General features: G+C 42.1%; 1 protein-coding gene across 1 annotated transcript in view; it reads right to left on the minus strand.

Annotated features, from left to right (window-relative positions):
* Window positions 1–21640, minus strand: part of OSBPL3 (oxysterol binding protein like 3) — a 250126-nt gene that overhangs the window by 16850 nt on the left and 211636 nt on the right. The window contains exons 26-30 of the mRNA XM_057304348.1: window positions 18633–18767; window positions 17632–17725; window positions 13020–13270; window positions 9594–9731; window positions 113–176 (exon numbers count right to left, since the gene is read on the minus strand). Coding sequence (XP_057160331.1) covers window positions 113–176; window positions 9594–9731; window positions 13020–13270; window positions 17632–17725; window positions 18633–18767 — 682 coding nt within the window. The remainder of the gene's footprint in view (window positions 1–112; window positions 177–9593; window positions 9732–13019; window positions 13271–17631; window positions 17726–18632; window positions 18768–21640) is intronic.

The following is a 21640-nucleotide window of genomic DNA, read 5'->3' on the forward strand; positions in this document are numbered from 1 at the left end:
CACAAGTCCAGGGCCCACCTGGGATCTTAATGAGCACTTGAGGTAGTCCCTGAATAAAACAGATCTATAGCATTACAAAAGCCGACGGAGGCCAAATATATGAGCACTTTACCTTGCCAGAAAACAAAATTTCCAGACTCCGCGTGACATGCAGAGATAGGTGGATGGTGGCTGACCTGACGGAAACAAAGGCCAGAAAACAAAAAAAGTTAATTCACTTTTGTATCTCATGAAATCCATTCCTCCGCCCTTGCCTTGAGAGGTAACAAACACAGTGCGCAGTGTCTAAGTGAATGAAGACTTGAGTTTCCCTTCAACAAGTCGGTCCTCAAGAGGGCGCTCCTGATACAGTCAGCCCCAATTTGCTCAAGTTCGGGAAGCCTGAGAAGAAATCCAGTGCACGGAAGCCTCCAGAAGTACAGGAAAAACACCCAAGAGGCAAATGCTGGGGACAGAGACACGTTTTGAAAGATGTAAAAACAAAAGCAGAGTCAAACAAGGGCTGCCCACTCTTAAAGCACATCATCCGACACTGGCTACCCATGTCAAAATCTCTATTAGCTGTTGTGAAAGTACCTGCAAATGTTTTAATTAAGATATCAAATAATAAATATTTTCAAATGCGACTTCCGAGCAACACAAAAATGCTCTTGGCTCAGCAGGTTTTGCTCTTTTGAAAACTCTGCATCACAACACTCAGCCTCTTTTCAAATCACCTATATGTAAGACTGGTCCAAGATAAATGTTTTAAAAGAATAATGTTTCTATAAAAAAGAGCCAAGCAATTATTGAAGAAATATTAGTCAACTGCTAAGAAAAACATTTTATTCATTTTCTGTCAAGATAAAAATATCCTGAATAAATATGTAATTTTGTTCCAGGAAAGAGAATCCCCTGTAATTGGAGACTGTTGCACATTTCCCTGGGTCTTGTCACTGGGGTCATTACTTCTGTTCTGTTCACTAATGAAGAAGCTGAAGAGAAAATGGCTCCCGAGCTGGGTTTCCTCATTATCTTAGTAACTCAACACAAGTGAGTGGTATACGTACCATGATTATAATTCAGTACCAGTGAAACCAGACTAATGCTGCCAGCAGAATTTCTCTGAATTAGCTGATTCTTAGCAAGTATCTTACATTTAGAGCACCTAGCCTAACGCCTTCATTCTACACATGAGGAGACCAAAATCAGAAAAATTCAGTAATGTTTCCCAAACACACCGACAGGGAAGAAACAGAGGTAAAACCCAGCATTTTTGGTTTACATCGGTGGTTTTCATGGGGAGGTGACACATCTCCCACCACTCGCCTTGCTTCTGGACCCTCAGCTGTAATGAGGAACATGGTCTGAAAACCACTTGTATGTGCCTGGCACTTTAGTTGGAGAATCTAGGATAGGATGGCATAGTCTAGAGTCATTCCACATACACATTCAACTGACGGAATTTCAACCGTACCAGCCTGACCCGAAGGAAAGTAGAGACAAGGATTTCAACAGTCCATGTATCTTCCAGGTCTCAATGAATATAAATGCCGGATCTGATACGAGGTGGGAGGTGCAAATTTGCTCCCCTTTGGATGGTTTTAGTTCCCACAGGCCCCTAAAGAATGTAGCCTCTCTCTGTGCCTATGGGGATTTTCCAGGGTAATTTTCACTTCCAACATGGTTTAAAAGCCTAAGTCCTAAAATGCAGCCCTCTGCTGGCCTTCATTGTCTTTTTTTCATTGAACTCCTTGAAGATACTTTATATCACAAAACGCTGCATCCCTGTTCCCCCTCCCTCCCCCACCAGCTCTCAGTGAAAACAGTGGGGTTACCTATTCAACCTTGGGATCATATAAAACTGAACCACGGAAGACAACACCTGAGCCCTCCTTCTTCCTTCCCTCCCCGCTGCCTACCCCACAGTGTAGCACGTGAGGAGCTATGGAATGTCCCCCTTCCCCCAGAACACAGGCATATTTTAAAGTAGATTATTAAAAGTAGATCATATTCATTCCCACACAAACAATGTAGTAAAAAATGTAGGGTTCACAGCCTTGATCGAGAATTTGGCATTTTATTGGTGTGGCCAAATCTGGCTACAAACATCAAACATCAAAGCAAAATACAGTATATCAAGCTATAAACCTCTTCTGTAATGATTTTAAATCCCATAAAACTGGGATAAATATACTATCCACATGAATTATAAAAGCAGCCCTATCATACCATAAAATATATATACGTCCCATAAAGAGGCAACTTTGGCCTTTTAAAACTATCGTGTCAGATATGTGAGTCAGTGCTTGGCAGAGTACCTTCACGTGGGTTCAAAAGCTGTTTTCTGGATGAATAAATCTCAACATCAAATATCAATGATTTTGCTTATTTTTTTTCTGGCTTAAAAGGGCCTTTGGGAATGATTTATTTGGTGCACATTGCTTTTAAGAAGTTTACAAAGCTTCCCAGGAAAATTAAAGTGAGGTCTTATTTTTCTTTGATACATTTTCTCACAACAGGTATTTGTTCATGAAACATTTCTGGAGCAGCTGCTGTGGGCTGCACTAGCGTCAGGGAACGAGGGAGTGCTTCTGGAGTCCCAGAGAGGTAGGTCCTAACTCGGCAACATCATCTAATGGCTGAAGGGCCTTGAGCAAGTCTTTGGGCCTCAGTTACCTCATCTGTAAACAGGGTTAATACCACTGGCTTTGCGAACAAAAAGATGACACATTTAAAATCACAGGCCCTTATGCTCGTATGAAATGGGCAGGGACTAAATTTTAGCCATTTTTCATGAGTATTTCCATTTAGTTATCAAGGTGACCTTATGTCTTCAATAGCTTATAAATTAGGAAACAAAGAACCTGTCCAATGCTACATAGTTAATTAGTGATGGTGGGGGCACTTCAACTAAGGTCCTCTGATTTCAAATCCAATGCTTTTTCTTTGTCCCAGTTGTCTATGGCTGCTCTCAAAGGTGGGCTCTGGTCCTCCCCAAAGCCTCCACACACCATTAAGATCCCATCTCATGGTTATTTAGATAAAGAATGTTTTGAGTCTGAACTTCCAATTTATCTGAGTCTCATTTATTTCATTGTAGAATGAGGTCTGAGGGTCCCTCTGACTTCGAAATGTTCTAAATCTAATATCTAACTTTTTTTTCTTTGTCCACTGTTGTTCTTTTATTTTTTTAAATTTTTTATTATGTTATCACCGTACAGTGCATCCTTAGTTTTTGATGTCGTGTTCCATGATTCATTGTTTGTGTATAACACCCAGTGCACCATGCAACACGTGCCCTCCTTACTACCCATCACCAGCCTATCCCATTCCCCCACCCTCTCCCCTCTGAAGCCCTCAGTTCTATGGACTCTGGGAAACAATCTAATATCTAATTCTGAATGTCTCTTCAAACCCCAGTGTCGGCGGATGTCAGCCAATTGGAAAAAGATTATACTAAGGCTTTGATTAACTCAAAGGCCCATTGAAAGGGTGTAATTCAAGGTTCATAATTTAATTTTTGTTGATGGCAATCTTTCTAAAATCTACTGGAATAGAGAACGATGAGCACAATCTAACCTTAGTGTTAGATTTGAGTTTCTATTCTTGTTACATCTTAACCCAGATGTAACCCAGAAAGGTATTGGATTTTGAGTCTGAATTGACCCGTCCCTGAAGTAGACACTGTCTGTCACCTTATTGGATAAATCCAATTTAGATGGGTTTTTAGCATCCCTCTCTGCCTCTTCCTCTCAATCCCAAATAAGAGCAATTTCCAATAGGTACAGATTCCCAAGCATTCAGGAATTTAGTATATGTAGTTCTTACTGTGTGGGTATTTATATGTATCTTTCTTTGGACAAGCCCAAAGTCAGTGAGTTCCCTTAGTAGTTGAGAATTCCTGTCATTTATTTGTATATCTCAAGACTTTCTCCACCCTGACCTGATCATTTTTTATTTATGCTTCAAATGTACTTTGTATAAGAGGTGAGTGGTATGGGGAGAAGCAGATGGGGAAAGCGTACATTTTAATATTTGCCTATTTGTCTGAGTGCATCTTTTTCAGATTTAGAAATACATCACTTCTGCAGCTGTCCAAAGACCTAACTATAGCGTCTACCTAGTTCTTGACTCGCCTCCAACCTCGAAGGGCAGCTTGGAGGTAAGAGGACAAGTGCCAGGGAGAAATCCCATGGCGTTCATCATTTACTGATTGCCTCTGATGTGTCAGGCACTGTCCTAATCACTGGGGATACAAGACATTTTGGTGTAGAAGTGGGTGAGATAGATAATAAAGAAATAAGGACATAATTTGTCAGTAGTAACAGGTGTTGAGAAGAATGCAAGGCATGAGGATGGGGAGATAGTAAGTGGGGGTGCTATTCCAGACAGGGTGGTAGGGGCAGGACTCTCTAAAATGGAATCGTCTGGGGCTAGGAGAAATAAGGACGTTCACCACATGGAAACTGGGAGAAGCGCATCCAAGTCAGGGGACACAGGCACTGCTCTGGGCTGGCCAACGCTCTTATGTTTTAAGAGAGGCAGAAGGCCCGTGTGGCTGACACTGAATGAGCAGAGGTGGGAGAGGCATGCTCTCCTGGGCTAGCATCTTGGGGGACTTTGTGGGGCCATGGCCAGGACTTAGGATTTTATTCCAAGTGACGTGGGAAATCATTGGCGGGTGTAGATCAGGTGTAACTCCTTTTTTGAAGCAATCGTTCTGGCTGTTGGGTGAGGAATTGGCTATGGAAACAAGAGACCAGCTAATGAGCCTACTGCAATGAACCTAGTCATTGATTACGTTGGCTTGGGCTTGGAGGTCAGCACCAGTGGGGGAAGCAGTGAAAATGGCTGGCTGTGGAAGGAAGGCTTCTGAAGGGAGACCCCAGGATTTGCTGATGAATAGGATATGGATTCTAAGAAAATGCTATTAAGGATGATGCCAAGCATGCTGGCTTGATTTTTCTGGAGAATGCAGTAGCCAATTATTTTCTCTTCCCCCATGCTCAGAGTTCATCACTTTGTTTGACAAATCCATGGCTTCTTGCCAAAACCAGAAACAGAAACACACATTAAGTGATCACTTGACCCAGAAGGGGAGAGCACTGGTTTAGCTGTCTTGTATTTGATCTATTGCCTGAATTTCCCTTCTGATAACCTCTTTAATTAAGATGCCACTTTAATCAGTAGTGATAAACTCTGCCTACTAGTAGATAAAAGAGCTATTTTTTCGTGAGTGAGCATGCAGGGAGAGAAATGATATGTATGGTATTTATAAGTCTGTCCAAGAATGTATGTTCAGAGTTCTCGTGATGAGTAACAGAAAAGCAAGGAGCACTGAGGCCAGGGAGCAAAGGGAAAAAAAGACTTCATTTGAATCTTTTATGGGTTAGTAACTTCCAATAACTCCATTTAGCTTTTCCGTCATGAACTCTCAACGGTACGCGGCTGGGGGAGGGGCCCGGGAGGAATAAATGGTTACAATCACTCCAACAGTCATGTGACAACTGAAGCTGCAGATAATCAGGAATGGTCTCTTGCAGGTCACAGCTTCACTGCATACCCTTTAGATACCAAACCTTTCCCGAAGGTATAAAAAGAGAAGCAAAGCCAACTGAAATCAGTTTTCTGAACCACCCAGTCCCCGATGAAGCTCCAAACCAGCCGATTAGCTGTCTGCCAGGAGGCAGGAGAACCGAGCAAGGAAGAACCTGTCAGCAGGACACTCAGGCCCTGAGGAGAAAAAGGAAGTCCTTTCTGAATTCCCCCTTTTCTGAGCTTATTTAGACAGCCAAGGCTGAATCACAGCTCTTGGCACGAAGCAAACTCCTCCCTGGAGAAGGTGCAACAGCCAGAGGGGAGAACACAGGACGGGAATGTGTATGGTTTACTCCTGACTGTTGCTTATTCACAAAGGCCACGCCCCAGACCACAATGGGAGCTGGAAACCAAGTCCTACCCGAGTTTGGTCTAAGTGACAATGGCAGGCCGAGCCCCAGAGTCTGATCAGCATACAGGACGCTATTTTCCCACCGGGAATGACCCTTGCAGCCCTGAGCGCAGTAACTACACCTACAAGAGGCCCCGAGAAAGGGGAGGGAGGGAGGCCACTGCAGTGAAACAGCGTGCATCGGGAGAGGCTAATGCTCCAGGCCTCAGTTTCCCTGCCTCTAACCGATCCTCCCCTCACCTGCCACACAGAGGGTATTTTGATGATCAAATAAGATCCTGCACAAGTCTGAAAAGCACAAAGGACTCTACAAGCCTGTGATGGTTGTGAGGAAAATTTGAACAGCAAATGCTTTCTCTGGTTTCTGACTGCATGAGTCATTTGATAGTGCACTCTGGGGTCTTTTAGGTGAGAGACAATAGAGAGGAGAGAGCTGTGATGGACCCAAACCCCTTGAAGAAGCAATTACTTCAATGTCTTTGGCCACTGACCACTTCGAACAACCACATCCCCACCCAAACCGCAGAACAACAACATCTAAAGGCTTGGAGTAAAGGATAGATGTAGCTTTTCAAATCTCGAAAACTCCATAGAAGAGCTGAGTTACTCTAGTTTCCTTCCAAGTGAAAGGTCACTCGGATATAGGAGTTCCATCAATGTCCTTGATGGAATAAAATTCCACCCAAAATACTAGTTTGGGAGTCCTACCCAGCTTATTGCATTAGTCATTCAGTGAACTTGACTCACTATAGAGAGGTACAAGAAAGCAAAGTAAGCCTCACACTCTGAGAGCTGAAGTGTGTCACCTGCACGTAACGCATGCTGGTAGAGTCATGCCATCTCCAGAGAGGTAGAACTTCTCCTGGGCCAGAAGCAGAAAGAGCCACACTGGCAGGTACAGCAGGCAACACACTGAACAGCCTGGGGCTCTTGGTCAGGTGTGACATTAGAAGGCTTTCCTGTGCCATGAGTCAGCGGGTCAGCATAAACCAGGCTGGGAGAGGGCGTGCAGGAGGTTGAGCTGATGTGTCTCCTGGTGGCCAGGAAAGGGACAGCCCTGGCCCAAACCCCTTCCACTCCCGGGGCAGCGGGCAGCTGAGCGCCTCGAATTCAACAGCCGCCTCTCCTTCTCATTCTACACTCATGTGGTGATGAAATTCAGATTTCCCGAGTAATCTGTTTATAGAGAAAGGATGCCTGGTCACGTGATCGAGGCCTTCGGGTTCCCAGGACAGGTCTATTTTTTACACTAAATGTATACAATAGCATTCTAGTTTATACATCAGTTTCTTAAAGGCTTAGCTAGGGTGACTCTGTCCTTGACAGACTCATCCATTCTTGGGTGTAGTCAAAGAACCAACTATCTGAGGCCATAAGGCTAAATTCCAGCAGATGAAGTGGCCCCATCACCATCAGGACGGGTGGTACCCCATGGCTGGCTTTCTGTCAGAGACTCACCAGGGACAGTCTGCCCCCTTCGAACCACTTGAATTAGTAGAACAGATACACCTTATTTACTATTGTTAACACTGCATAGTAAAAAGCATTTTAAGAGTTGCCTCTCAAGATGAGAGCAATAACCACGTAGGGAACATTTACGGTCTTCAGTGAGAGTATTTTATATCTCAGTGTAGTATTTCACTTGAGCCTTACTGCAACCTAGGAGTGAAGCATGACCATTCCTGTTCTAGAGATAAAGACGCTATTGAGGCTCAGGAAGTTTAAGTAGCTTATACAAGGCCACACACAGAGGAAGTGGTGGGGTGAGGGTGTGAAAGCAGGTCTCCATTACACCAGCACAGCCTATACTACTAACAATGACCAGATCCCTTTCTTGCTTATTTCCTGGGGATCCATTTCACGGAACCAAAGACTGAGTTACGTAATCCTCTTTCCGTCTTTGCGCACGCGTGTCCATGAGCTCTGCCTCCTCTCTCCGTGCCACCACTGGAGGTGCGCGCGCAGATCCTGAATTCGGCCCTGTCCTGTCAGGGGCTCACGGGATAGCAGCTCAGCTTTACGCAAGCCCATGTTACTACTCTCTTCTTACACCATTCATCCTGTCCTGAGGGTCTGCTGTAGTCGGGGCTATTTTGGGCCGTTATTTTTTCACATGAGTGCATATAATGCCATGGTAACCAAATTACATTTTCATTTATTCCCATTCCGTTTTAGCTTTAGTATTTAAATAACCCAGTTGAATTGGAATCAAATTATCCTTTCCTGTTAACTACTGATTTAACTCTCGCTTCCTCAATATCAGTATTTAATTTGTTTTAGCTTCTAACTGGAAATCTACTAAAAATGTGCTCTGGGATTATTGTATATTCATTTCCCTTAGAGTTTCAGAAAACACTGCTTGTCCTTGCAGTGAGGACCGGCACCATCCTCCTAAGTCTCTCAGCTACACTGCCTTTCCCTTCCTACCCCCAAAATGCAGATCCATTGACAAAGGGGGCAGCAAGATAACAGGAAAGAAAAAAATATACTAGCGTCCCACCCATTTTTCTTCAGTTTTCTAAGAACTGGGAGGAGAGAAATATATCGAAGCAATTGTGTTTAATGTTCCCAGGATGGTATTTAGGGATATGCTGAGGGTGGACATGTTGAGTTGTTTTAACTAGAGGTGAGAGGATTCTTTTTTATTTTTGGTATCAGTGCATCCCATTTTAGCTAAACAATTCCTTACTGACAGATACTTGGGACGTTCCCAATATCCCACTATTACAAATCACGGTGTCATGCATCAATCATGACAGCAAACACTCATATAACACTTCATCCTCCATGTACCAGACACTGCACTGACTGCATGGTAGAGAGTATCTCATTGAATTGTCACAAAGCCATCTGAGGTCTGTACCACTGTCATTATTGCCACTTTAAAGGGGAAACTGAGGCACAGAGAGGTTAAGTAAGTCGCCCGGGGGTTACAAACATGGTGAGAGGTAGAGCTGAGATTTGAACCTAGGCTGGGTCCAGAGACCCTGCTCTTTCTTCTTGAATATTATTATCTGCTAATGCTTAGGTGGGAAAATCTCATGGAACTTCAAGGCAGGCAGGCTACGTAAGTATAAAGTATGTCCATTCATCAGATGAAGACCGGCATGTCTCCAGCCCCCATCCCACCACAGTCTCCCCGCACCATGGACAACGATGGGTTTGAGTTACATGCTCAAGAAATATTTGTTGACTGAATGAATAAATATATGAATGAATGATTCCTCATAATTAAATCAAGAATAATGTCTTTATTTGGTGCTACCCATTTTGATGGGGGCATTCATACTCTAGAAGGACAAGGTCAATGAGTAAGGGTGCACACTTTAAGCCTTTAAACCGGTTTGGCCAAATGCTTCATACTTTGAAAATCTGTCTCGCTATGGCTTTACACAGAGGGCACTGCTGATGCCTATGGTCAAAGGCGTGCTCACACTGCTAGTGCCTTCATGCTTATGGGGGTGGTCAGGTTTCAGTGGAAGGGAAATCGTTCCTTCTCTTTGTGTGTAAAAGCACTGTAATTATCTCAGTTGCTTTAAAGCCAGTGAAAGGTGGACAATAAATATTTCAAAGCACATGTAATGGAAGGCCGTTAAGTGATTCCTCCAGTCCAAGCGGATAAAGAGGGTGTACACAACAAACAAAAAGGGTACATAGCCACCTGTTCTGAAAAAAACCGGAAGCCTTTGTCCTCACGGATACACTCATATGTTTCTCCAAGAACAGGATTAAAGGGCTTGCTCCCAGCTCGGAAGTAGCTAGACGCATATGCCGACACAGCAAAGGCTGCCACGTACACCTGAGGAGGAGGAGGAAAGAACTTTATTATTTCTCTGTCACCAAGACAGTTTGTTACAAAGACGCGAACAAAAGAAAACCTTTATTTCTCTCTTTATGGTTTATTTTGGAAAGTCAACAATTTGTCTCTGGTTTAGAGACAACCAAACCAACTTTGGTTTAAAAAGTTGCAGGTTTAAGCATGAGAGACTATGGACTCTGAGAAACAGGCTGAGGGCTTCAGAGGGGAGGGGGTGGGGGAATGGGATAGGCTGGTGATGGGTAGTAAGGAGGGCACGTATTGCATGGTGCACTGGGTGTTATACACAACTAATGAATCATCGAACTTTACATCAGAAACCAGGGATGTGGGGCGCCTGGGTGGCACAGCGGTTAAGCCTCTGCCTTCGGCTCAGGGCGTGATCCCGGAGTTCTGGGATCGAGCCCCACGTCAGGCTCTTCTGCTATGAGCCTGCTTCTTCCTCTCCCACTCCCCCTGCTTGTGTTCCCTCTCTCGCTGGCTGTCTCTCTCTCTGTCGAATAAATAAATAAAATCTTTAAAAAAAAAAGAAACCAGGGATGTACTGTATGGTGACTAACATAATAAAAAAACATTGAAAAAAAAAAGAAATGCACCTGTTATGATGAGCACAAGGTGACATACGGAATCTTTGTATCACTATATTGTACACCTGAAACTAATATAACACGGTATGTTAACTGGAATTAAAATAAAAACTTAAAAATGAAAATAACAACAACAACAAAGTTGGTTTAAATAAAGTTCATTTTGGCCCAGAGACAAACAAACCCAACATTTGCAAATGGTCCATCTGTCCTGATGCCAGTTGGTGGAGGCTTTCAAGAGGATCATATTTATCAAGTGAGCTACCTGTTTTTGAGCGGTTAAGCTATAGCCCAGTACTTCTAATATCTGAGAATCCTAATTTTCAGGAAGGAGAGAGAAGAAGAGCATAAAAAAAGCCAAACTTCCCTCAAAATTCAGGAAAAGCAACGATTCCTAACTGGATACCGTGGAAACCTACAAACTCATTTTGACAAAAGAAAACCTGTGATAGTAATTTCCTGAGTTTCCTGTAACAAGCCACAGGGCAGGGCACAGTGCCTTTGAAAGAGTCTGGCTTTTCTGGGAGGAAAAATGGAAAATCAAAAGGCAAAGGAAGGACAGGCTATAGATAAACATGAAATAAGCACCCACTGTGAGGCTCTCAGCATTTTTATCAGTTCTCTTTTCAGGGCACCAAAAAGACATTATTTTTCTTATTTTGGGGGGGAGGGAGGTGGGGTACAGAACACTGAACCCAGGTAGTGATGGCAACTTCCCCTTTCTAACAGTGAGAAACAATCTCAGTGCCTCTCCTTCCCAGCACATTTCATGGGGCAGGGGCGCGGGGGGCGGGAGAAGCTGAGCGCCTTTCATCAATGTTCACTAGCCACACAACGTTTCTTAAGCCTTTTGCAAATGGGACCCATCTTTCCACTCACACTACAGAATACTGTAGAGCATCTGGATAGCTTAGAACAGTCAATTCAGCATGCTCGATTCAGTCTTTGTTCTGGAAATCTGGGGTCTGTTCCTCTCTTTGCTTCCCTACATGTTGAGCACCTGTTAAACAGTAAGCTCACATTGTCTACATGAAATATTGAATCAAGCCTGAAGCACCTTCACAATTTAAAATATAACAAAATTTATAACAGAATCTGGTGTCGTTCATAATGCTGGGGGTGGGGGGCGGAAGCAGGCACAAGCAAGCACCCTCCTCTTAGGCTGGCCACATGAGAGGTATCCTGTGCGGGGATATGAGCTGACCTGCGGGGCAGTGAACAACCGACAGATACGGTTCTTGTGCAATGCCTTCCTGTGCTTTCCCTTCTAGGTGCGTTGTACTGGAATGCAAAGCCTTCCCTCAAACTCCTTCTCAAGGTCAAGTCCACCAATCAATCAGCTGACATCCTAAGGGTCTCTAAATCGCCACGAGAATGAAACACCATGAAGAATATTTTCACCTTCAAAGTCAATCTTTAAAGAAAAGAGCTGTCCACAAATGTTGACTTTTCATACTTGTTTTAGAAGCTATTTGCCTCCCTTTGTTCAGCAGAAATTCTCTAGGAAAGAGTAACAAAGAAGATAAAAAACACATAGCAGATTGTTTTTTCTCTCCTCTTATTATCATTAGTGCAAGAAAGTCTCCTTGATGGAGAAGTCCCCAGGGACTGTCGAACAACAATGGGATGCCTCTCTCATCCACAGCTAGATTTCCCCTTCATCTTCAAATCAGTAATGTAATGAAGTTTTAATAAGGGTCAAAACTATGGAATGCTTAGAATTTAGAAAAGAATGGTGTCCTCCATCAGTGAGAGGATGACTTAGGGTCAGGTCCCTGAAGCCCAGGGGGTATGCCAACTTGAATTAGCCCATCAGCAAATGCCCAGGACAGACACCGCATTCGGGGGAAGACACTAAGGTCCCAGGCTCCCACACAAACAATGACTTACTGTGGAGCGGGTAACATATGAGGGAGCAGAGAGAGGAAGCAACACTCAGTTTCAAAGAACAAAGTCAGCTAGTCACAGAAAGGGCTGATTTGGCCATCATCTGACCACCAGGGTCCCTTATCACCACCCCACACTGGGGAGCCCCTTCACTGGATGACCCATCACCTGATTGGAAGTAATACTGAGTAGAGAACAGAAGGTGAATTTTTCTAAGACGAGTTTTTTTCTTTTTTTAAAACTTACTCTATAGAATAAGGTGGGGGTGGAACAATCATCTTTCTTAGTAAAAACCTCGACTAGGAACGTTATTTTCAAAAATCTAGTTGCTTGTGGGACAATTCCAAAAATAAACAAAAACCTTCTCAAGGGAAATTCACCCTGGACAAGAAAAACAACTTGAGAAATTAAATTCTGTCTACCCGGGATGGTAAAAAATAAACATGCAGACAGGCCTCAAGACATGTTTTCCAGTCAGGCATATCAGAACAATCACTTGGAAGGTTCTGGAGAAAAAGGAAGCGTGAAACCACAAAGCAGAACTACCCAGAGGCACCAACTGTCACAGAGAAGCTCCCCCCAAACGCCAAATCCTGACACATGACTGAACACCACCAGGCGGAGGGGAACTGGACGCTGGTGAGAAATGAACCTATCCACAGAATAATCCAGACAACACCCCGCGGAGCCCAGCGCTCCGGCTCTGCCCGTCTCAGCTCTGCTGGGCCCCGGGAATGGCCCGGTGGCGGCTCAGGTGCAGAGGCAGGAGCGCACAGCTGCAAGGCTAACTCCTCACCATCCTTTCCAAGGCACTGGGGAGCTGCGCGGCCTTGTCCAGAAGCTCGCTGTACTCCAGCTCCTCGCAGAGCCGCTGCAGCGTGTTCAGTGGCTCGTTGAGCTCCACGGGCATGGCCACCTTAGACAGATCCTTCCCGATGTTATTCCGGAGGATGTTCCACAAGCTGATGTGACTGGCGTTGGGGCACGGGGCCGGCAAGCAGGTTCTTCTCCGGGGCTTGGCTTCCCCACCGCTTTCGAGCACAGGCCCTGAAAGGGAAATCAGCCTCGTGGTTTCTAGAAGACTTTTTGTTTTATTGCTTAAAAAAATACAAAAATAAAACCTGACCCAGCAAGTACGCGGTTCTACGGTTAATCTCAGTTATCTAGGACTGAAAGTCGGAATATAAAAAGAATTCCACGCAGCCCAGTGAAGCACCCAAAATTACGTGTGCTAAAATGTATGGACTTTATTACAGGGAGGCCTTCAAGTTCCCACTCCGAAGCTAGTGACTCATAGCTCAAATACACCCAAGATGAAACTGGAAACTGGATTTCTATGCTCGTAGCAGTTACTGTTCACGCCTTTAAACCCTTTAGATTTTTATTTATTTATTTAAATTTTTAAGTAGGCTCCACACCCAGTGTTGGAGCCCAATGTGGGGCTTGAATTCCTGACCCGGAGATCAAGACCTGAGCTAAGATCAAGGGTCAGACATTTACCTGATTGAGCCATGCAGATGCCCCTAAACTTCAGATTTTTTAAAAAGCACTTCAAACTCTGATTAAAAACTTTTAAGCTCTTTTTAAAAATCACTTCAAATTTTGATAAAAACAGGGGCGCCTGGGTGGCACAGCGGTTAAGCGTCTGCCTTCGGCTCAGGGCGTGATCCCAGGATTATGGGATCGAGCCCCACATCAGGCTCCTCTGCTATGAGCCTGCTTCTTCCTCTCCCACTCCCCCTGCTGTGTTCCCTCTCTCGCTGTCTATCTCTATCTCTGTCAAATAAATAAATAAAATCTTTTTTAAAAAATTTTGATAAAAACAATTATTACAGAAAAATGATAAGGGAAAGAAAAGTCTTGCATTATCGCATTATCCACAAATAGCAGCTGTTAATATTTTGGAGTATTTTCATGTAGTATTTTCTCCATCCACAGAGTTCTTATAGCACATCTAGTTTTACGTTCTGCTACTCCCTTAACTACTCTTCCATGCTATTCAATACTCTTCTAAAACATCAATTATAATGACTGTAAAAAAATTCAAGGCTAAGCCATAATCTACTAAATCATTCCTCTATTGCTGGACTTTTAGATTTGTTTCAATGTCTTGCTATGATGCAAAAAAAAAAAAAAGTAGAGAATATTTATATTCTTAAGATTTGGTTATATCTCTGAGGATTTGCTTTGGATATATAGACATGGACTCATTACGTCAAAGACTATAAACATTTTTAGACATTTGATTCATATGATCAGATGACTCCTCAAAAAAGCTGTATCAATTTCCTATTTGTCAGCAGCCTATGTGGGCCCATCTCTTGAGACCTTTCCGGGCTTATCCTTCTTTTCAATTTTTGGCAAATTGTTGGGTGGACAGTGTTATTTCCTTGTTTTAATTTATATTTAAAAAATTCCTAGTGTGATTTGGAATGCTTTCATAAACACGTCTTCTTTTCTGAATTGTCTGCTTTCCTATTTAAATACTAAGATATATTTTTGTTTTTGTTTTTATATTCGTTTTACAATCAAATCCCTATCTGGCATTTATCTTCAAATTTGGTCCATACGGTTCGTTGACGAATAAAACATTTACATCTACTAGTCTTTTCCTTTGTGACACTTCCATTGGCTCAGGCTCTGACATTTTTTCCCGTCCCAACTGAGCCTATTTTCAAAGAAATCTCACCAACATATGAGAAAGGGGCATTTTTTTTGCATACATTTATCTATTAAAAATAAATATTTAACATTAACTCACTGTAAAGCCAATCGCTCTGAATAAAGAGGCTGCTTTGATAAACAGAAAAGTATGAAACTGGGGTCACACTTTTGCAGTCTCATGTCAACCCAAGCATCCAATTAATTGTTGAATTTATTTTAATTGCTTGACATGAGCAACAATCTGATTTACCCAACTAAATAGCTGCAGATGAAAGTAGTTTTTAAAAACAGTTCTCCATGTAATCTCAAAATATTTTCTCCGATGACACTAAACTAGATTCTGAAACAACACCACGTGACAACTATCAACGGATGACCGGTATCTATCTAGTTTTTACTCTGGCACACTTTACATATATTACCTTATGTATTTTTACATGCACTTTACATATATCATCTCTCTTTTTTTCTTTTTTTAAAGATTTTTTATTTATTTATGTGACAGAGAGACAGCCAGCGAGAGAGGGAACACAAGCAGGGGGAGTGGGAGAGGAAGAAGCAGGCTCATAGCCGAGGAGCCCGATGTGGGACTCGATCCCGGAACGCCAGGATCACGCCCTGAGCCGAAGGCAGACGCTTAACGACTACGCTACCCAGGCGCCCCTACATATATCATCTCTTAAGTAACTTGCCCTGGAACACAGTACCAGTGAATGGCAGAGCTGAGGTTAACCAAGGAAATCCGGTCATGAATCTATATTCCTAAGCCCTGAATCTCCCACAGCACCCGGCACAGTGACAGATCCTAATATTTACCTCCTGATTTGGGGAGGAAGAAATCAATAGGAAGCACTTTAAGTATCTAGCCTTTACTATGGGCCCAGAGAAATTCTCCTATCACAAATTATCAAGAACTTGATTTAATCCCTATTCTTTTTTGTAGGCAAAAGTGTGTCATATGATGCAAATGTTATTTCTACATCCAACCTTTTCAGTACAGTACTGAGGTTTGGAAGTCTAATCTTCAACAGAGACAGTTAAACTGGAGGACACCTATTTTTACTTCTAAATACTGCTGAAGAAGAAAGCTGGGTTTGGCCCAGAGTTCATTCAAGCCAAGGCAATATGTTGGTCAGCATTCCAGCAAAATGGCTGTGGAATAAGAGAACCATCCTTAGCTTCTATGCTTTTCCTGGCTGATGTCAACTCAGCACAGCTGCGGTCTTAGCTTCTGAGCAAGTCTTCTGTTTCCAACTGTGACCTCTGAACCCTCTCTCCTTGTGCTCCCCTTGGCCCCTCCCTAAGGCCGCAAAGAGAATGAGGACTTCAGCGTTTGTCTGTTTCCCTCATGTATGGCGGGAGTGCCATTTCTCAAGGGGATGTGGTATTTCTTCATTTCTCTTTCAGTTCACCTCCTTGTTTTTCTAGAAGAACAAGTAGCTCCTATATTATTGGTTTTCTCCTTTGAACCACTGGTTCTCAGACTTTTCCACCAAAGGGTTCATCTCTCCAGAAACATTTCAAGCAAGATAGAGTATAATGAGCACTGGACTTCTAGCAGGTCTGATGCTGAAAGGATGTTCTGCCAGACAGTGGTAAAATTACCTGTCTTTTTTGTGGTCCCCAGAAAGTAGGCTCTTTGGCATTCAGATAACAACTCATCACCATCCCATTTCACGCATACTTACTAAGCAGGGATGCACCAGAATAGAAAAAGCACTGACATGGTCCCTGTCCTCTGGGTAGATATGAAAATAGGTGGTGCCCTGGGTACCCAATATGTGACACAGACAAACCTCAAGACCCCCATACGTACTGAGTGCCAGCACTGGGACTATTTGATGGCCCAGGATCCATGCAGAGAACTGTCCAATGGGCCGCTTCTTCCTAGAGGCAGGCACCTTCTTAAACAGACTTCAGTCTGCCTACTCAGCTCCTAAATCAGAGCTCTGGGTACCCCACAGTTCAAACTAACATTTCTTGGGCATCATTTTGCTCTTGGGATCAACCAGTAACAAAGGAACATTTCAGGATACCTTGACAGTAGGAGGTAGCAGTTTGTTACTTTTTGTTGTTGTTGTTATTACTTTTAAATGTGTTATCTTGAAGAATCTGAGGCTAAATTACCACTTAGAGGGGCACCTGTGTGGCTCAGCCGGTTAAGCATCTGCCTTTGGCTCAGGTCATGATCCCAGGGTCCTGGGATCGAGCCCCACATGGGCTCCCTGCTCAGTGGGGAGTCTGCTTCTCTCTCTGCCCCTCACCCTGCTCGTGCTCTTGTTCTCTCTCAAATAAATAAATAAATAAATAAATAAATAAATAAATAAAATCTTAACTAAAAATAAATAAATAACCACTTAGGCCAGACCTCTTTATTACATGATCCTTATAGAATTCCTAAATCATGAAAACCACTAGGCACCTAAAGGCAAAAAGTTATATTGTAATATCTTTGCAGAGAGAACATTTGACCATATAAGGGGTATCTGCTGGACTAGTTTTTGATATTTATATGATAATTGGTATACATTCACTTTACAAAATACAAGTTTATAAAGCAGACAAATTTATTCGAATGAACACATTTTTCACACGTGAGTGCTGTCTCCCCACCTAGATTATAAACCTCAAGGCTAGGGAGCATGTCTTTTCTTACAGAGTGTGTGTCACGGTTCAAGGCTCGCAGCAGATACTCTATATATGCTGAAACACAAGTTTCAGATATCAAATAATTTACATCTTACCCAAGGTCTGTCTTTCATTATCTACATCATTACTGAGATTGTCTAAGGAAAGGTTATCACTTATGTCGCTGACATAGGAGTCATCTTCAGAAATCTATGGGAAAAGAGACACACATTAGAGTAAATAAACCAGATTTTCCTCAAACCTTTAAGTCATCAAACATTTTGAATCCCACCATTATGAACCGACAGAAATAATTTTGGTTGTTTTCATAGAGGCCCATACACCAGTCTGCCTAGAAGGTGTTCACGATAAACACCTGTTATTAAAATTATTATAGTTTCTTGACTAGTTATCCCAAAGAAAACATAAGTAAACTCAAGACTCTAGTTATTACAGAAATTCTTATTCAGACTGCGTTTTCAGAATTTCTTAGTGTTTGCATAGAATGAATTATAATTTGTCTTTAAACCATTTGTGAAAGAAAACTATCTTCTATGGTAAGTAAGATTAGTACTTCTATACTAAAGGGGTAAAATGATCAATTCTCATTTTCACAAAGCAATGCCAACTATGATACGTGCTTATTCAGGAAAGTATGAGTTTTATGCATTAATATAAAACAGTAGTATATATTATAAGTGAATTATTATAATAGCCATATTACAGGAATTATAATAATATAATAATGGCATGTTATAAATTAATATTGGTAAATTCACTGATTAAAAAAAACCAAGATGCTAATTTCTGGCCCTGTGGCAGAAATATTACATTACCAAATAGTTAATAGTTAAAATGATTGACAAGTAATAGAAAAGAGGTATAACAAATTAAGTAACAGAAACGAGGAAGTACCTAACACCTTCTACGTTTGCAACCTCTTCCCTGACGTCTTGTATCTCTCTGTGTTTTTTGGGGTAAGAGTTACAAGAAGATCCTCAGAATGTAATGGTAGAAAGAGGCCACTAAGTTAAGCATTTCTAAAGATGGGTATTTACCGAACGAGTAAAGCAACGAAAGAGATTTTGAGGCACCTAACTGAAAACAGGGCTCAAACCTCATTTTCTGAAGAGCTTGGAGATAACAGAACTTCCTGTGCATCAAAAAACTCGGAAAGGGAGTCCGTGATGGAGAGTCTGCTCTCGTTGGAAAGCTGGTGGACCAGAGCTCGGCTGTCATCTCTGGAGTTTTCCTATTTGAAACGCAAACACAAAATTGCAAATAATTAGAAACAGTCTCAAGAGAAGCAAAATAAACAGCTGAGTTCACTGCACGATACACAAGGTCACAGGTGCATGCCAACAAGCAGCTCAAAGCAGAGGCCAGCTCCCAAGGCGAGGAGAAGCAAGCCTCACACAAAACAAAATGAAAAACAAAGGTCTCCCCCAAATGGGCGCCTCACTTCATAGGCACTATTGCTATTCGGGCACACGCAACAAATCTCAAAGCAAAAACAGACTATCCAGCTCAGTCTTGGTTCCATTTAAGAGGGGGAAAATTCCAACACTCTCTGAATCATATCCTCTTATTCTCTACCACTGCAGGATGTTTCTTTTCATCCTAAAATGTCTTCGGAATTGTACCCAGTGTATGTCCTTGCACGGCTGATTCAGAGCAATACTGCTTTCCTCTGCCCCCACGCTGTCCCAGAGGCCACCATGCTGCCTTGGAGGCATCCCTTGACAAATGCACAGCGTGGTTTGGTCCAGAAGTGTCCCTGGTGGCAGATCATTCATTATTCATGGACGAATGAGATAAATTCTCTTTGTCAGTCTCTCTCTAACCACAATGACTCTGAGAGGGAAGGAAACTCCTGATCCCCTTTACAAGCCTCCCTACAAACAACACAATGGCATATCATGATTTTCTCATCTTGCATGGCCCTCCCTTCCCTACTTTGCTGGGCCTAAACTTCCCCTCTGGGAAGGACCGAAATACTTTGTCTGGGAATGTGCTTTCTATTCAATTTCCAAGTGCAAATTCAATACAACTCAACAAATTGAACAACTGCTCTATGCCGGCTTTGGGGAGATATAAGGATGAATAAGACACGGTTTCTGGCCTGAATGAGTGGCACAGAGAATGCATCCAACACGGGAGACCAAGACTGTGGAAGAGAAAGTACTAGAGAATGGAAGAGGAAGGTGAAATTGTTGGATTCTACTTTGGGCTTTGGCTTAGGGAGGGCTTCATAGAAGAGGTGACACCTGACTGGACCTAGAGGAATGAGAAGAGATTCAGGACGAGATGATTCAATTCCTTCAAATCAGAGAAGACTGTTGCCCTGAACTTCCCTGCAGCTTATGTTTCTCACGTGGCTGATAAGGGAACTGCTTCTGTGTCATTGTGTATCAGATAAATGAGTCCCAGAATAATTTGGGGACCAAAAGTAAAAGCGGATTATGTCTTTTCCAGAAGTTTTTTCATGAGTTCAGGATCCACTCTTCAGTCTCATAAATAAATTATATCCAAGATGGGGATGCGAAAACAGGAGGGCCACAGCAGATTTTCAAAGTGGCCCCTTTGTGAAATGTTTACTTCAGGAACACATTTAAATGGCTATCCCTTCTTCCTAAATAAGATACCTGGTCGTTCAAAGGTCTGACCCTTTTTAATATCCATACAGCCTTGTGAAAGCATGAGGCTTCTCTGCCCTGACAGAGACCACTTCAGGATCTACAAACAAGTGCCACAGCTCGCGCCTTCAAGGGAAAGACCCGTCTCCCCCAAAGAGGAGGCACCAGAGTGAATAACTGAACTCCTTCAATGCTCACGGAAACAGCAGCATCTTCCTGTGTCTTGGTGTGTGCCACTGCCATATAAGACTCTAATGATTTATTCACTTGTTCTATTCATTAATTCATTACTAGTCACTGCTGCTGTCTTCCTCCCTCTAGACTGGTGGATCAGAAGGATTGGCTGATCAACAGTGAAAATTATACACCTAGCCCGAGCCCCTTCTGGCGTTCCACCCCTCCAGAAACTTCCTATTAATACCCACTGAAAACTCAGTGGGACTGCAGTGGCCCCAAGTCCCTTACACACTACCTTACACACACAGGACTGCACTTGTTAAGTATGAACTTGGTCCATTCAGTTCACTAATTTCCCCACAAGTTTAGAAGGCCTGAATGGTTGTTTATCTATTTTTTTACATTGAAAAAAGATAAACAGAGAAAAGGGAAGGAGAGGAACACTCATAATCCTATCACACTAAAACCACTATAAGCCTTTTGATACATTTCTCTCCCATCCTTTTTATATGTACAGCCTTGCTTTGTTTTAAAATAACTTTACTCATATATACATATATATGTGTGTGCCTATATATCTATACCTCTATCTCTATCTATCTATAAACTTTCCCCAAACATTGTATGCAATCATTTTTTTAAAATTACAATTTATGCTGAGGATAAAAGTAGCATGTATTCCAAATAGAAAATACAGAAAAATGTAAATAAAATACATATTATTTAAAGCCTCATCACCCAGATGAGGCCCCTATTAACTTGTTGGTATATTTAATATTAAAATACTTGTGTGTGTGCATATGTGTGTGTGTGTGTGTATATATATATATATAGTGTCTATTTATATGTGTATATATTATATACAGATATATAGATTTAAGTTTGAAATACTGGGATCACACTGTAGATAGTCTTTATATAGTCTGCTATATTTATTTAATATTATATTGTGAACTTTCCCCCGGGCTGTTAGTTTTTTGAGACATTAACGTTAGTTGACAGATAATACTTTATTACATATGGGTGTTAGAGAGTAACCCTTTTATGTATTAGAAATTAAGAGTGTTTCCAAACTTGTAAGGATGGTGAACATGTTTGAAAATGTCTTTTGTAAATAATGAGACATTATCATTATTTTTTAGAATCAGTTCCCCGAAGTAGAATTATTAAAAATGTTTATAGTAATTTATGTATTACCTAATAACTTTAACAAGAGAACCTCTGCTTTCTCTATATCTTTAAGGGCATAAAATACTATAATTTAGAAAAATGTATGTTAATCTAATTGTTTTGATTTGCATTTCTTTGTTAA

The sequence above is a fragment of the Ursus arctos genome, unplaced genomic scaffold (genome assembly GCF_023065955.2).
Source record: "Ursus arctos isolate Adak ecotype North America unplaced genomic scaffold, UrsArc2.0 scaffold_3, whole genome shotgun sequence".
Classification (NCBI taxonomy): domain Eukaryota; kingdom Metazoa; phylum Chordata; class Mammalia; order Carnivora; family Ursidae; genus Ursus; species Ursus arctos.